Source organism: Pangasianodon hypophthalmus, chromosome 2 (assembly GCF_027358585.1).
Source record: "Pangasianodon hypophthalmus isolate fPanHyp1 chromosome 2, fPanHyp1.pri, whole genome shotgun sequence".
Taxonomy (NCBI): domain Eukaryota; kingdom Metazoa; phylum Chordata; class Actinopteri; order Siluriformes; family Pangasiidae; genus Pangasianodon; species Pangasianodon hypophthalmus.
Genome location: NC_069711.1, coordinates 14,441,869 through 14,458,460, shown reverse-complemented (window position 1 = coordinate 14,458,460; position 16,592 = coordinate 14,441,869). Strand labels below are relative to the sequence as shown.

The 16,592-nt window shown below is 39.5% G+C and overlaps 1 protein-coding gene across 5 annotated transcripts in view; it reads left to right on the top strand.

The window, feature by feature from the left end:
- Nucleotides 1–16,592, top strand: part of chchd6b (coiled-coil-helix-coiled-coil-helix domain containing 6b) — a 44,981-nt gene that overhangs the window by 6,908 nt on the left and 21,481 nt on the right. Inside the window, exons 4-6 of one of the 5 annotated variants that reach the window (XM_026922331.3) lie at nucleotides 2,610–2,754; nucleotides 7,985–8,005; nucleotides 9,347–9,430. In XM_026922331.3, the coding sequence (XP_026778132.3) occupies nucleotides 2,610–2,754; nucleotides 7,985–8,005; nucleotides 9,347–9,430 (250 nt within the window). Of the gene's footprint in view, nucleotides 1–2,609; nucleotides 2,755–7,981; nucleotides 8,006–8,797; nucleotides 9,431–16,592 lie in introns of those variants that run through there. The other 4 variants (XM_026922322.3, XM_053228788.1, XM_053228784.1 and 1 more) reach the window with 4 other exon arrangements.

Genomic DNA, 16,592 nt, shown 5'->3' with positions numbered 1-16,592 from the left:
GCTGTGTAAATGTCCCCAATGCTCCTGCACTACAGTGGAAACCTTAAGTGCATTTTCCCCCCTTTTCACTTTTTGGGTAACCAGATACACTATATGGCCAAAGATTTTTGGAAACCTGACCATTATACCCATATGTGCTTGTTGAACTTCCCAGTCCTCATGTAGACTCCCTTTGCTGTTATAACAACCTCCACTCTTCTGGGAAGGCTTTCCGCTAGATTTTGGAGTGTGTCTGTAGGGATTAGTGCTCATTCAGCCACAAGAGCATTAGTGAGGTCAGGCACTGATGTTGGGCGAGAAGTCCTGGGTTACAATTCATCCCAAAGGTGTTCAGTGGGGTTGAGGTCAGGGCTCTATGCAGGACACTCGAGTTCTTCCACACCAACTTTGGCAAACCATGTCTTCATGGAGCTCGCTTTGTGCACAGGGGCATTGTCATGCTGGAACAGGTTTGAGCCTCTTAGTTCCAGTGAAGGAAAATTGTAATGGTACAACATACAAGGTCATTCTATACAGTTGTGTGCTTAGAACAGTTTGGGGATATGGGTGTGATGGTCAGGTGTCCACAAACGTTTGGCCATATAGGGTATTAAAAAGCTATAACCTAAATAAACTTTACATTTGGTTTATATACATGCTAAAGATGAACATATTTAATTCCAGGAAAGCCTGTAGTTTTCAGAACTGTATATAGTAGAAAACTGTATAGAAACGGACTCGTAATTGGTCCAGGTGTGTAAGCATTCACCCTATTGTTCAAGTTGGAATCCAGATAACCAGAAGTCCAAGAGAGCGAAATCTGTACTGCTCTCTGGATGGAGAACAATTAATGTGACATTTAGCCCTGTGGTCAGAGATGGCCAAAGCTTTACTTCCCTGTCTTTTATAATCTCATTTACATAGAGCACTATGTAGTAGACATGAGAAACAACCTGAAATTTTCCAATCGCAACATTTCATTTGTTTTAATGGAAAATTTCAGCAAATCTGATATTGCTTCGATAGTTTTTCGATAGTTTCATTGCAACAACATTTGGTTTCTCTTCCTCTGTCTCTCTCTGGTTGCCAGTAGCCAGTCAGAGCGTTCCTGGGAACAGCAATGACTGACTGGTTAAGTAAAGCAACCACTGAAAATTGGGAAAAACTGGGGCTTACCACGTCTTCTAAATGGTGTGACTTTGCTCTGATGATCTTCTTAGAAATGAACTGAAACTGGTTACATTTTAGTGCTTACTAAACCTCCTGCTGATATTTAATCTGCATATTTATAACAGCATTTTTAGTCAATATATTTAGTATTTAATAAAAATGGAGCTGATTTCTTTAATGAGAACACTAACGTGGGTAATAATGCAAGTTTGTAAATGAATTTTTCCTTATTGTTACATAATCATTATTGGGGTGTTCTGTGAAAATATTTGACTGTACTTTTTTTTCAGAATCAGCTTTATTGGCCAAGTATGCCTGAGAATACAAAGCATTTGTTGCCAGGTTATAGTGATCCTACAGTGCACACTTACACATACAAACACTACACTACAGTGCTGGACATAAACAAGACAGAGTAATACAGCAATCTGATGACAGCTACCACATGACAGTTTACAGTACAAACATAACACAGTCTTAATGACCACTTGCACAGAACACAGTGTAAACATAAGACGTTCTTAAAACCCACTCACACAGAACAGTTAACACATTGGCACATGATAGTATTTCATATTATGTTGTTCTGCGTGCAAAATCTCTTTCTTCACTAATAACTGAGAAACCCTACCATTCTGCCTATTAGGCTTTTGTGGACTCCACAGTATGGAACCTGAAAAGCACTATGTATCATCATCAGTGCTCGTTAATCTAATGTAATGGATGTAGGAAATCTGGAATATAATTTCTCTGTAGACTGTGCCTGTTTAAAAGTTTGGACCTAACCTTAATGCAGTAAATCCTGTCTGTGCATTTTATAGAGTCCCTAGTGGAAAATGACTGACTCGTATTTGAAACGTGCTCGGTTTTCTGAAATCCTGCAAAAGCGTTGATACCTCTCTAAAACCAAGCCTCATGGATCTCACTTCTAGTTAGTAATGTGTCTCAGTAGTCCTGTAACAGAGACACCTGCAATACACAGGCCAAGCAGTAAACAATTAGCAAACAAAGAGGGCAGGCAGGCAGCAAATGTTGTTTAGCCATAAGATATTGCTTCTATTTAACCTCACTACGCTGTAAGGTGTTGATTCTCATTGTATAGCTGCACAAAAATACATATGAATCCTCCCAAAAGCTCACAGTATTTTTATGCAATATCCCCAAGCCTTGATATGGTATCCAAATTATATGTTATGACATGGGTCATATCTAGGGTGCTTGGTTAGACCAATTAAATATTGTAGTATCCAGATATCTATGGTGGAACTGACCCTAGGTAGTCAAGCATGTCTGGAGATTTCAGGATTAGTTCCCAGAACCTTGAGAACCTTGAGAACCTTGAGGTGTGTCGTTATCCCATGTGTAGAATTTTGCTCTGTAATGAAGTGGTTATTGTTGTATGTGGTGTGTGTATGTATGTGCGTGCGTGTGTGTGTGTGTGCATGTTGTGTGGGCTGTAGGTTCGAGCTGGAGCAGGCTCTGCTGAGGGAGGAGTTGGCACGCATCACCCGCAGAGAGAAAGAGTCTGTGGGAGACGATGTGAACCCTGCTGTTCTCCAAGAAAGAGCCAGAACCAAAGAGGAGCAGAAGAATGTGCAGAACTTGGTAAGACAGACATGCATACACGAACAGACACACACACTCACACACACACACACACACACACACACACAAAACTCACTTTGTTTGAACCAAGTTAAAAATACGTGAGAACATCCTCCAGTGGTCAGCCAAGCTCGCTTTTCTTCTCTGTGTTTTTTTTTTCCCTTTTCTATCTATCTATCTAGCTACCTAGCTATCTACGGTACCTGTCTGTCTGTCTGTTTGTCTGTCTGTGTTTCTCTGCCCACTGAAAATGGATTTGCTTCATGTTGTTGCTCTCTGCCTGGTGTTTTAAGTGAGTGTAATGGTTATTGAGTGCAGGACATTTCTTCCCATCCTTGAGTTTGTCTGCTATAATGGTGCAGGATTGTAATGAGGCTATTCATGGCGCTTGATTATATTAGCTTGCTCATCCACAGACAGGGCTGTCAATAGTAGTTAATGTTTACATTTGTAGCAGAGCTGCTGCTCATGTGGTCATATTATCTGCTGCTGAGACATTTCCGTCCATGACCAGCTGTAATGGAGGAACTTCGAGATGGGCTCAAAGCCTGATCAGATTGCCTCAGTGTTCCTGTTGCATGGCCGTCCATGGCCTGGGTGTGTCACGGTCGTTTTTCTCACCACTAGATGGCAGCAGATGCATTTGAGTTTTTTTCACATTGTGCTTCCGAGTGGTGGAATGTAAAGGAGTGGTCCATAACTGCAAAAATGTATGAACATCATGCAACTGGAATTTACATCAGGTTAAATTTGATCATACATTTTACTGAGAGAGTAAACAGGCAGGCCAAATGTGGAACTAATTGCAGGCGGGGCTTTCATTTCAAATTTCACAGTGATGTTTAGTAGCTAGGTTTCATTTCAGCTTTGGGAGAGGTAGGATCGGGGACAGGATGGGACGCTGTTCATGGCACCAGTTCCATCATATGCTGATTCTATACTAAATAATATCTAACATGAATATTTACTGTTGGATCTTTGCTCAGAAAAAAAATCTGAATGGAACAAAAAGGAACCAGTGGGTTTTTAACATCATATCAAGCTGAGAAGCTTGAATTGCACAAAAAAAAAGAAAACAACAAAAAAAAAAAAAACATTAAATCCATACAAATATTCAGAATATAGCAAAGTTGTGGGCAACAATCGATCAGGGACAACAAAGACAACATTGAAATTTTTCTGTGAGGTTGTCATGGTTACAGGCGATATCCAAGGCTGTCACGACAGGGGAACTGACTCTGTTTACCTGTCCTCACAGGCAGTGCTCTTTCCACCTCTTTCTGCCTGCTGTAGTGTAGCACTACAGCACAGTTTCACGGTCACATTTATTAGTACGCTAATACAGTGTCGCTTCCAAACACTGATTATATGAACGTTAGACAGGAGACTATAGTAGCCAGTGATGATGTTGCTAAAAATTACTGCAGCATTAGTCTTTCCTTTTTAATCCTGGCCAGACTGACCTCCGGTCTTTGCTTATCATTGTTTTTAAGCCACATTTCTCATTAACGAACACGCGTTAAGAAACAAGATCTTTTCCACTCGTCTTCTGTCTTCAAGGATGTGGATTTTACCAGAGATGGCACAATACTACTTTTTCTTTTCTTATACCGATACTGATTTTAAAAAAAATCAATTTTATTTGTATAGCACTTTTAACAATAAAGCAGCTTTACAGAAATCCAGTGACAATGGCAAGGAAAAACTCCCTGAGACAACATGAGAAAGAACCTTGAGAGGAACCAGACTCGAATGGGAACCCCTCCTCCTCTGAGTAACACCGGATAGTGGGATTATGAATCATCACATTTCTACAATTATATACTCTAAAGCCAATCAGTACTAAATAAAGGATGTTCAGTATGAGCATCACAGTCTTTAAGATTACAGCAGCAGTGCTTAAGTACAAGTCTACAGTATCCAGGGGAGATTATTCACTGAAGGACAGGTAAGACACAAACTGTTCCAGTATTTCAAATATTCTAATTCCAATATTGTTTTATTCCAGTAATTTTATAGTTCTGCTGCTAGGTTTGGGAGGTATTATCTTTTCAGGTTGGTCGTGCATCAGTCGAGATCCTCATTAGTGCGTTATCTCAAGAGCGAGTGGTTGAACGTTTGTAGGGTTTATATGGAATCATCACTGTAACCAGCAAATGAACTGATTCGATTTTGAAATTGTTCGAAACAGGTTCAAAGTTACAGCAAGGTCAAATGTCTGGAATAGTTGTTCTTCAATAGCTTCCTTCCTGTTTGTCGTACAGAGGTTTTACTTATATGTTCATATTCAGGGACTGAAGGCCCATTTTCTGTCTGTCTACAGTTTTTGCCGTTGGTCAGTCTTTCCATCCGTGAGTCCATCGGTAGGAAATTCTTGTTAGTGCACTATTTTAGAAATGAGTGAATAAATGTAGGATTTGTGTGGACTTATCCTTGATGCCACCAGAAGAACTGATTTATTCAAATAAACTCTTTACAAAATCACAGGTGCAAATGTGTGGACATCAGACGATTTAGAATGGTAAGAACAATCAGATTCGAGCATTCAACCACGCTATGGTATAATATACAGTACTGTGCAAAACTCTTAGGCACGCTATTGTTTTTAGTACAAACTTTGTTATAGATTTTTATTTTATGACTTCTACATTATTGATTAAGGACAAAAACATTTTAGATTTCCAAACATTAGTTTTCCAGCACAAAATTAAATATTACAGAAAAATGTTTGTATGTCAGAAAGGAAAGCAGCATATTATATAAGAGACACTTTTCAGACAAAAAAACATAATGAAGGCTGCTGGGTTTTGCTGCAAAAATAAGAAGCAAGTGTGACAGTCAGAGTCTCCAGAAGAACTGTGGCTGGTTCTGCAAGATGCTCAGTAAATCTTACAGATAAATTCCTTATAAAACTGCACAAACTGTACCTGAGACAACTATTTTTTTTTTTAAAGCGAAGGATCATCGCACCACATATTGACTTTATTTCATTTATTACTGTTTACTGCTCTCTATTGTATTTTTTTAAATGTAGAAACATTTCGTTTCATTATTCTACAGCATTTCTTTGCATATGCCTAAGACTTTTGCATAGTACTGTATAATAAAAATCAAAATGTACACAAAACTGATTCCAGTTAGAAAAAATTAACAGTAGGGAAAAAAAAGTAAAACAAAAAAACTCTCTGCATAAATTTAACATGAAAATACATAACATGTTATCATAGCATGTTAGCTTGTTACAGAATTGGATCTGATTCATTCTTTTTCTGATTCATTCTAGCATTTTCTGCTGATATTTGTGAGATATAGATAAAAGATATCAGAGTGATGCCATCTTTAATATGAACTTTAATTGTTCTAAACTGGATTTTAGATCAATTTTACAAACAAAAGCCACCAGAGCACTACATTAAGAAGGGAGAACATTTGAATATATTGAGCAAATTCTTACTCCAGCCAGAACCCACATAAACGTATTATAATAAGATTCTGTTAAAGTTAAATGTAGTGTGACTTAAAGGTTCTCCTTTCACTATGCCTAATATCTCTCTTTTCACTTTCTCACACACCTTACGTAACAGTTCCACTCGTGTGTTTCACAGATTTCCCCTTGCTCCTTTCAGTCTGAAATGTTTCCACTTCTATCCATCTTCCTTTCTTCTTATGTTTCCCTTTTCAGCCTCCTATATGAGAGTGAGGAATGAGAGTCTGGGGTTAAGAGTTTAAGAATTTATCATATTTATCATATTTATGTAATGCATTGCATAGTTTATATAATGTATAAGTTAAGACCTTCTTCACTGGCATTAAAAGCAGCTATTGCACGCAACAAACCCAAGAAGTGGCCTAAACCCCCTGAGCCTGCAAAAGACACACACACACACACTCACCCACACACACACACACACACACACACACACACAAATTGACCAAGAAACAATGGTTTAAAGACAGAGAGAAACAGAGGGGAAGAGAGAAATAGAGACAGAGCAAAGGGGTAAGGTGTTGATGAGATTTAAATGCATGCAAAGAGAAGGATTTTGCCATGCTCGCCGTTGCTTCACTTGTTAGCTGTGAGTCAGAGAGAGAGAGAGAGATTGCTCCAGGCGAGAGACAGAGAACTGAGAACGTGCTGCCTATCAACTGCAGGAATTCCACAGAGAGAGAGAGAGAGAGAGAGAGAGAGAGAAACAGAGACAATCACATAGACCAAGTGGAGAAATAATTCCAGGTTTTGATTCTATAGAAACTTTACAGTGCTATTAAAATTCTGTATTGCATCAGAACCCGCAGGTTCTGTCCCCACTCTTCTCCATCTCTCTGTCTCTCTGTCTCTGTCTCTCTCACTGTCTCTTCAGAGAGCTAGTCTAGACTGTGAGCTGAACAGCCTACCTGAGGTAACTTCCTGTTCTTTTTTCTGTCGCTGTCTTCTTTCTCTGTCTCTGTCTCTAAAACACACATGCTGTGATACCACTAGCATCAGTCAGTACATTTTCAGACTCCGTCTCCTGAACTTCTTCAGGTGTCTTAAAGACACACACATCCAGAGCTGCTGTATATAGAGGTGAATAAGAGTCTTAAGCAATATGGTAATACTGCTGCTAATGTTCTGGTAATATCTCTCTCTCTCTCTCTTTTTTTTTTTTTTTCCTATGTGTTGATATGGTTTTAGCACCGAGAAATGAATGTGTAAGTAGTGCTTGCTGCATATCTGTGTGCTGAAATCTCAAATGCTATTAGATTTAATGTTATATTGTAATACTGCTAATCCTTTCACTAGAATCGCTGTGGGATTTTTGCCGGGGATGATAAGCCTAGCCAGTCTGTGTCTGCCGAAGAATCTCTTTCGTGCAGATTACATTATGTTCTGCTATTTATTAGAGCAGAGAAAGCTGGGATCTGCCCTTTTAATCATGAAGGGATAAGTCAGTCGCTCCATTTAACCCTTTTATTTTCTTCATGATAAATTTCACACAGCCCAGCAGCTATATTAGCACAATACTACCAAATTAGCACCGAACCCAACCTAAAGTACTCTTCTCTTCTTTTCTCTCTCTTTCTTTTCCCAATATCCCCTTCCTTTTTTGTTTCTCGCCCATCTTTCTGGCTCTGTTCCTCTTCTCTTTTTTCTCTCTCGTTGTCCTCTTACACTTCAATATCCCTCTTTTTTCTCTGTCCCATTTTTTTTTTTTTTATTCCCCCCCACCCCCTTGCTTTTTCACAGCAGCCAGCTGAGCTGAACGCTTGGGTAAGCAGAAGCTGCTCCCTGTTAATCTTACTTTTCTCTCTCTTTATTCAAATGGCGTGTTTTCATTGTGCATTATAACAGAATGGAAGTGTGAGCGTGTGTACACACATACACGTAGACACACACAGATGACACCTCCATCACAACACTTTTGGAGCTATTCAGCTAGAAAATTGCACATCATCTGCGTAGTAGAGTGAATGGAACCTTCCTGCCAACAAACACTAACTGAATGAAGAAAAATGAGCAGTATGATTACACTGTATGTAATTATGTGTGCATCTGTAAGCTAGTGTGTGTGTATGCGTGTGTGTGTGGCCTCTAAAAGCTAGCCCATTGTGTGCCATTTCACTTGTGTGTCATACCAGTTGTACAGGTGGCTATCCACTGGACAGGTGTAATGGCTTCACACAGTTCCCACATTTCCACTGCAGTTATGGGTGAACATCAGAAAAAAAGATAAAGAAAAAGGAGAAATGAAGTGCAGAATAGGGATCAGATTTAATTTGGCCCTGTCATCCTGGGCCCCTATTCTAATTTTCCCTCAGACAAGAATTATGCACTCACTCTGTCTCACTTATTGGGTGCATGGCTTAACTTCTCCAAACACCCTGCTCTCTCTATTTTATCTCTCTCTGTAGAATTGTCTTTTCTGCCCATGTTCAGGTTATCCATTTTAATCATTTCTCTTTTTTTTCCTGCTCTCCCTTTGCATGCTGCAAAGCGCTTTGTGTGCTTAATGGCTTTTTTAAAGGCAGCTTCAGTCATTGTGTTTGTCTCTTTCTGTCTCAGGTGCAGCTACATTCATACTTCCACTACTCACCATGTAGGATGGCAGTTCCACCTAAATGCGCCGAGCATGTGGTTTATTTCTGTATCGGTGCTGATCTGAGATCAGTTTCACTTGTGCACACCGCCTACTCCATGAGCCCTCAGATCAACTGTGACCATAACATGTCCGCGAACATCCCACCTATTACGCTACAAAAATTCTATTCATCTCCTGCAAGGCCCCAAACATGGCCCTCAAGCCTCTTTCACACTACATTTGTTTTGCCGGTTGAACTGTCCAAATATTGGTGGGGAAGTTGTATTAATTTCAAGTCTGGACTGAGTGACATTGCAGAACATTGCAGCAAGTCATGCGGAGTGAAAGGTGCACGCAGGAATTTGAGGTAGTAATTAGAACTGGGGCACGAGATCACGTTGGAATTCTGAAAAGCTCCATGGACTACAACTCTGTTTAAATGGGAAATGTCAGCAGAAGTGAGATTACACACTTGTAAGTGTCTTTATCTACGTCTCATTTGCTCTCTCTCTTTCTCTCACTGTCTCTCCAAGGCCAAACAGCTAGCGAGGAAAGACGCTGAACTGAAGCATCTGGCTGCATTCTACAAAGAGCAACTGCAGCTCATGGAGAATAAGGTAACACACACACACACACACAAACAGATCAGGGGTGTAACCAGCCTACAAAAAAGGGTGGATTTGTTTTTCCAAAAAGAGCCTTTTCATTACAAGCACATTGTCACAAATGGGAGATGAAATATGCATACAGTGAGCGTATTTATTAAAGTTTTTAACACATTCTCCATTCTTGAAGCCTAAACGATAAACAAGAGGAGAGACAAAAAACAGTACCAGACTACTAATGCTATCTAATAGGTAGAAACAAGGAAACAGGCGGTAACAAAAGAAGGAACACGCTAATGATACGGCTTGAAATTGCACACTGCAGGAATGTCAAGACTTTGGAGGAAGGGCTAGTCTAACAGAACTTGCATACATTTAAGCTGAAAAACAAGTGAAGCTAATAGAAACTAATAGGTGTGGTGGAGCGATTAAAAACAGCCAGGACCTTTGAGCATGTTGTATCTGGATGTTATCCTGATTTTAACCCTGTGAATTTACACTTGTACTCAGAACGGTCAGACAGACTGAAAATTTGATAGCTGCATTTTGCATTAATATGCAAATTAGCTCATTACATTTGAACACCAACTTCCAGTGTTGTTCCTTGTTTTTTTTAGTTGCCTTACGAATAAGCTGGTTGTCACATCAAAAATCGCGATTGTTCTTGTGTGCGACACTCGTGGTATACAGTACTCTTCTTCTATCCTGCTTAGTTAGTGTGCACGGTCTTGTGTATTTGTTGTATATTTCGTATCACAGAGTCATGTTCAGTATTTGCACTTCATATAGTCCTGTATGCCATGCATGAAGAAGCGGTACGTCGTTCCCATGTATACGAGCTGTATGGAGGAATGACAATAAAACCATTTGACTTGAATTTACCCACTGGGAGGAGATTCGGTTGCCAAATGTAGCTTGGAGAGACAAATGCACTTATGCTTGTACATTGTGGCTAAAATGCATCTCAGACCTCCTGAAGTGGTTTGAGTGATCAGAATTAAATACATCATGGTTGCATTTACACTTTAATTTTTCATTTCGTTATGTGGATGACTTCTATCTGGATATAATCCTGGTACTAAAGACGTGTGAAACGACCATGTGCAGTCTTGTATGATTGAGCTGGCAAGCTAACCACCTGTCAACACCTAATAAAGGGCTCCTGAACTAGCAAGCAAACTGTAGCTGAAATCCCTCGCCCCTCCTTGATTTCGAGCTGGTAATAGAGAACAGCTGCTTTACGTTGTTGGGAAAATAAAATCTGACCGCCTAAGTTTTCTTTTCTCCTGCTCTCTGTGACTTGGCATGTGGTGAATGTCCTTTAGGCTGCCTGCTAGTTTCTAACAACATCACCACAGAAGCCAGATCGCCTGAGTCTTATCTACATACTTTACCAATAATCAGTTCTCAGCTCTGTTGTTTTTTTAATGATTCATTTTATGGAAAGATCAAATAAAAGAGGCTATTTTAGGCACAAAATCATATGTTAGTGACCGTGTTAGTGCATATGTTTTTATATCTTCACCCTCCATATCCCTGCAAATATAAAAGCACACATTTACAAAGACAAGAGAAAGTGTTGATTTATTTCCAACTTGACAACTAATAAAATAATCAATATTTTGCAAGGTGTTTTCATATCCTTGCCCTAAATGTGTGATGTAGAAGGGAGTTGGGTACAATAAGTGCAACATATCATGATACCTGAAGACATTTTCACAATGAGCCAACAAACTGCCAGTAGTGTTCCTTAAAAAACTGTGAAAAACTGAGTTTGATGATGCATTTATTTAATATCTAAAAATAAATTATTTAACACTGAAAAGGAGGAAATGGAGGGGAAAGAATGTAAAAATGTTACCATTTTAAATTTTAAAGATTCAATATGAAATTTTAACGTCAAATCACAGGCTTCGGACCGAAGTGTATAATTGTTAGTAAAAACGTTTTAAAAATGTACTTGAAAATCATGATACCAACAATATCGCAGAAAAGTGTATTGTAACATAATTTATCACAAAGTCAATATTATATTGTCATGTAAAGATTTTTACTTTCGCAGTACCACACAAAAGTGTAGATGGAAAAGATTTTTCTAGATAATGTTTTATCTGTCTACCAGCAAAATTTCATACAGTTGTCTTTGTGGCAGGGACATTTGTAACAGTGCCACAGTTCATTTTAATATTCATTTATTATGCTGTAAACCAGGTTATAGTGGCTGTGTTGGAGGAGCTACTTAGCAATTATATCTTGTCTGATAAAGTACCAAGCTACACTACAAGATACCAGGAAAAGGTATGAAGCTACATTGTCAAGCTGAGGAATATCAACTGTGACGTTTTCATTGTATTGTGCAGCTATTTTATTGCACAAATTAAATGTGCACTCTTTGTACAGAGTATAACAGAGATTTTGCTTTTCTGTTTGAAAACCAAACTGCTTGTTTCTTTGTAAGAAGCAGTTAACATCAATTAACTGCATAACAACAATGAGGGGAAAAAACAACAGATGCAGAGAGAGCTTGTCTCTTGAAAAGTCTAGCTAGCTATTTAAGGTTAACGAGCATACGGGAATCCATATAACAAACATATGAATTATGGGCATTTGCTGCAATATGATTAATAAGGCATGGCATTGCTTGTTGTTTCATATTGGGTGCTAGTTTGGGGTTTGCAGTTATGCTCTGTTGAACAGTTACAGTCAGGTCCATAAATATTGGGACAGTGACACAGTTTTGGTAATTTTGCCTCTGTACACCACCACAGTGGATTTGAAATGAAGCAGTCAAGATGTGACTGAAGCGTAGACTTTCAGCTTTAATTCAAGGGGTTTAACAAAAATATTGCATTAACCGTTTAGGAATTACAGCCATTTTTTACAGAGTTCCTCCATTTTCACAGGCTCAAAAGTAATGGGACAATTGACTGATAAGCAGTTTCATGGCCAGCTGTGGCCTGTTTCCTCCTTATATCATGATAAATTAAGGAGATAAAAGGTCTGGAGCTGATTCCAAGTGATGAATTTGCATTTGGTAGCTGTTCATGGGAACTCTCAATATGCCATCCAAAGAGGCGTTGATGCAAGTGAAGGAGGCCATCATTAGGCTGAAAAACCAAAACAGACCTATCAGAGAGATAGCAGAAACTTTAGGAGGGCCAAATCAACAATTTGGTACATTCTTAAAAAGAAGGAATGCACTGGCGAGCTCAGCAACACCAAAAGGCCTGGGAGACCACAGAAAACAACTAAAGTGGATGATTGCAGAATTCTTTACTTATTGAAGAACAACCCCTTCACAACATCTAGCCAAGTCAGGAACACTCTGGAGGAGGTAGGCCTATCATTGTCAAAGTCTACAATCAAGAGCCACCTTCATGAATGTAAATACAGACGGTTTACCTCAAGATGCAAACTGCTGGTAACACTCAAGAACACAAAGGCCAGATTAGACTTTGCTAAAAAACCTCTAAAAAAAAAGCCTGACCAGTTCTGATGCAAGATTAACTTGTACCAGAATGATGGGAAGAGAAAAGTATGGAGAAGGAAAGGAAGGGCTCATGATCCAAAGCATACCACATCATCCGTCAAACATGTGGAGGCAGTGTTATGGCATGGGCATGTTTGGCTGCCAATGGAACTGGGTCACTGGGGTTTATTGATAATGTGACTGTTGATAGAAGTAGCAGGATGAATTCTGAAGTGTACAGAGCTATACTTTCTGCTCAGATTCAGTCAAATGCTGCAAAACTGATAGGACAGCGCTTCACAGTACAGATGGATAACAACCCAAAACATACTGTGAAAGCAGCCCAAGAGCTTGGAAATTAAATATTCTTAAATGGCCGAGTCAGTCACCTGACCTCAACCCAACTGAGCTGCTTTTCACTTACTGAAGACAAATCTGAAGGCAGAATGACCCACAAACAAGCAGCAACTGAAAATGGCTGCAGTAAAGACCTGGCAAATCATCTCAAGGGAGGAAACTCAGCATTTGGTGATGTCCATGGGGTCCAGACTTCAGGTAGTCATTGACTGCAAAGGATTTACCTCCAAGTAATAAAAATAATCCTTATATTTATGATTATATTAGTTTGTCCCATTACTTTTGAGCCTGTGAAAATGGAGGAACTCTGTAAAAAATGGCTGTAATTCCTAAACGGTTAATGCAATATTTTTGTTAAACCCCTTGAATTAAAGCTGAAAGTCTACGCTTCAGTCACATCTTGACTGCTTCATTTCAAATCCACTGTGGTGGTGTACAGAGGCAAAATTACCAAAACTGTGTCACTGTCCCAATATTTATGGACCTGACTGTACATGTTTTGGTAATTCACTGCACTACTGAAAATACTCTGCACCGAACACTATCACTTACCAACCACTCTTTACCAGCTAGGTAATCAAGACCAATAACAAACAAAAAAAGATAACCTTCATGTATGCCTTTAAATTGGTCCTGCACGTTAACAGTATTCTCATTTTCAGTTTGCATAGGTTGCAAACATGAATTTGTTGCCGTGTGACTCTTTCACGCTCATGATCATTGATAAATCATGATGTTCGATAGTCTTGTTTCCATCCTCTTCAGCTGTAAGGAGATGCTGTAATTCTCCAGACAGGTCCATGTGAGCTGACGAGCTGACCTCGGCGCCTTCTATACTAATTAGAAATATTGAACGTGGTTTGAACACATTGATTTGTTTGATTAAAAATTAAATTGATCTGGTTATGTGGAAAGGAAAAGGTAGGTTAGTATTTTTGTCATGCTATACCGCTACTTGGTAAAAAAAAGTAGTTACTGGAAAAGCAACATTATTTTGAAAATAGCTTAGCTACTGCCATGCTACTGAAATGTAGTTAAGCTATTGTTGCAGAATACTCCCCAACTCCCCATCCTGGGCTATAGGATAATACACTGATCAGCCATAAACATTAAAACCACCTGCCTAATATAGTGTAGGTCCCCCTTGTGCCACCAAAACAGCTCTGACCCGTCGAGGCATGGACTTTTGGTACACAGCCCCATATACAGTGGTATCTGGCACTAAGACATTAGCAGCAGATCCTTTAAGTCCTGTAAGTTGTGAGGTGGGGCCTCCATGGATTGGACTTGTTTGTCCAGCACATCCCACAGACGCTTGGATCGGATTTGGAGGTCAAGTCAACACCTTGAACTCTTTGTCTTGTTCCTCAAACCATTCCTGAACATTTTTTGCAGTGTAGCAGGGCGCATTATCCTGCCAAAAGAGGCCACTGCCACTAAGGAATACAGTTGCCATGAAGGGGTATACTTGGTCTGCAACATTGTTAAGGTAGGTGGTACGTGTCAAAGTAACATCCACATGAATGCCAGGACACAAGGTTTCCCAACAGAACATTGCTCAGAGCATCATACTGCCTCTGCCAGCTTGCCTTCTTCCCATAGTGCATCGTGGTGCCATCTCTTCCCCAGGTAAGCAACGCGCACACACCCACCCAGCCATCCACATGATGTACAAGAAAACGTGATTCATCAGACCAGGCCATGTTCTTCCATTGCTCCATGATTCAGTTCTGATGCCCGTTGAAGTTGCTTTTCGGCAGTGGACAGGGGTCAGCGTGGGCAGTCTGACTGGTCTGCAGCTCCATACGCAGCAAGTTGCGATGCACTGTGTGTTCTAACACCTTTCAGTCATAGCCAGCTTTAAGTTTTTCAGCAAACCAGACGGGCTAGCCTTTGCTCCCCACACGCATCAATGAGCCTTGGGCGCCCATGACCCTGTTGCCGGTTCACCGGTTGTCCTTCCTTGGACCTCTTTTGATAGGTACTAAGCACGGCATACTGGGAACACCCCACAAGACCTGCCGTTTTGCAGATGCTCTGACCCAGTCATCTAGAATCATGATTTGGCCCTTGTCATAGTTGCTCAGATCCTTACGCTTGCCCATTTTTCCTGCTTCCAACTTTGAGAACTGAGTGAACTATTTGTGACATTATGTTTATAATAATATGATCCGGGCATATATTCTTCTGGGAATTAATCATTACTGTAAAAATTCTATATATTTTAAAGAAATATAATGCACCATGTTTTTTATGTAGCTGATAACAATATATTATTTTACATTCATATTTTATACGTGTGTATAAAAACGTACACTCATCGACCACTTTATAATGAAGACCTGTACATTTGCTCATTCATGCAATTATCCATATCCAGTGCATAAAATCATGCAGATACAGGTCAAGATACAAGATGCAGATACAAGAGCTATACATCAAACATCAGCATGGAGGAGAAAATGTGATCTCAGTGACTTTGATCATGGCATGGTTGTTGGTGTCAGACGAGCTGGTTTGAGTATTTCAGAAACTGCTGATCTCCTTGGATTTTCACTCACAGCAATCTCTAGAGTATACACAGAATGGTGCGAAAAGCAAAAAAGATCCAGGTCTGTGGACGGAAATGCCTTTTTGATTTGAGAGGTCAGAAGAGAATGACCAGACTGTTTTGAGTCTATTGTAACTCAAATATGCACGCTTCACAACCGTGGTGAGCATAAAAGCATCTCAGACACATCAAACCTTGAGGTAGATGGGCTGCAACAGGAGAAGACCGCACCGGGTTCCACTCCTGTCAGCCAAGAACAAGAATCTGAGACTACTTTAGACACAGGTTCACCAAAACTGGACAGCTGAAGATTGGAAAAACAGCATTTGGTCTTTTTACAATTTATCTGATTGGTTAGTTGCATGAATGAGAAGGTGTGAACACATTCTGAGTAAAGTGGTCGGTGAGTGTGTGTGTGTGTGTGTGTGTGTGTGTGTATATATATATATATATATATATATATATATATATATATACATATACATATATATATAGAGAGAGAGACAGAGAGAGAAGAAAAATCTAGCAACCTAGACACTCTAATTTTTAAAAATAGATGGATCAATGATCACAATAATATGTTATATGTTAAATTTCAAGGTCAAGTAGGCACAAGGAGCTATCCAAAAGGAAAAATGTAAGAAAGTAAAAAATTAATCCCACAAAACTTTTTCTAGAAATTTTCCTATAATTTCCCATGTTCAGGGAGAACAATATCACACATGTCCTCTGTGGATATGGCCATCCAAGCTTGTGTGTCAAAAAAGATTTATTTATTTAGTCATTTTACTGGTCTG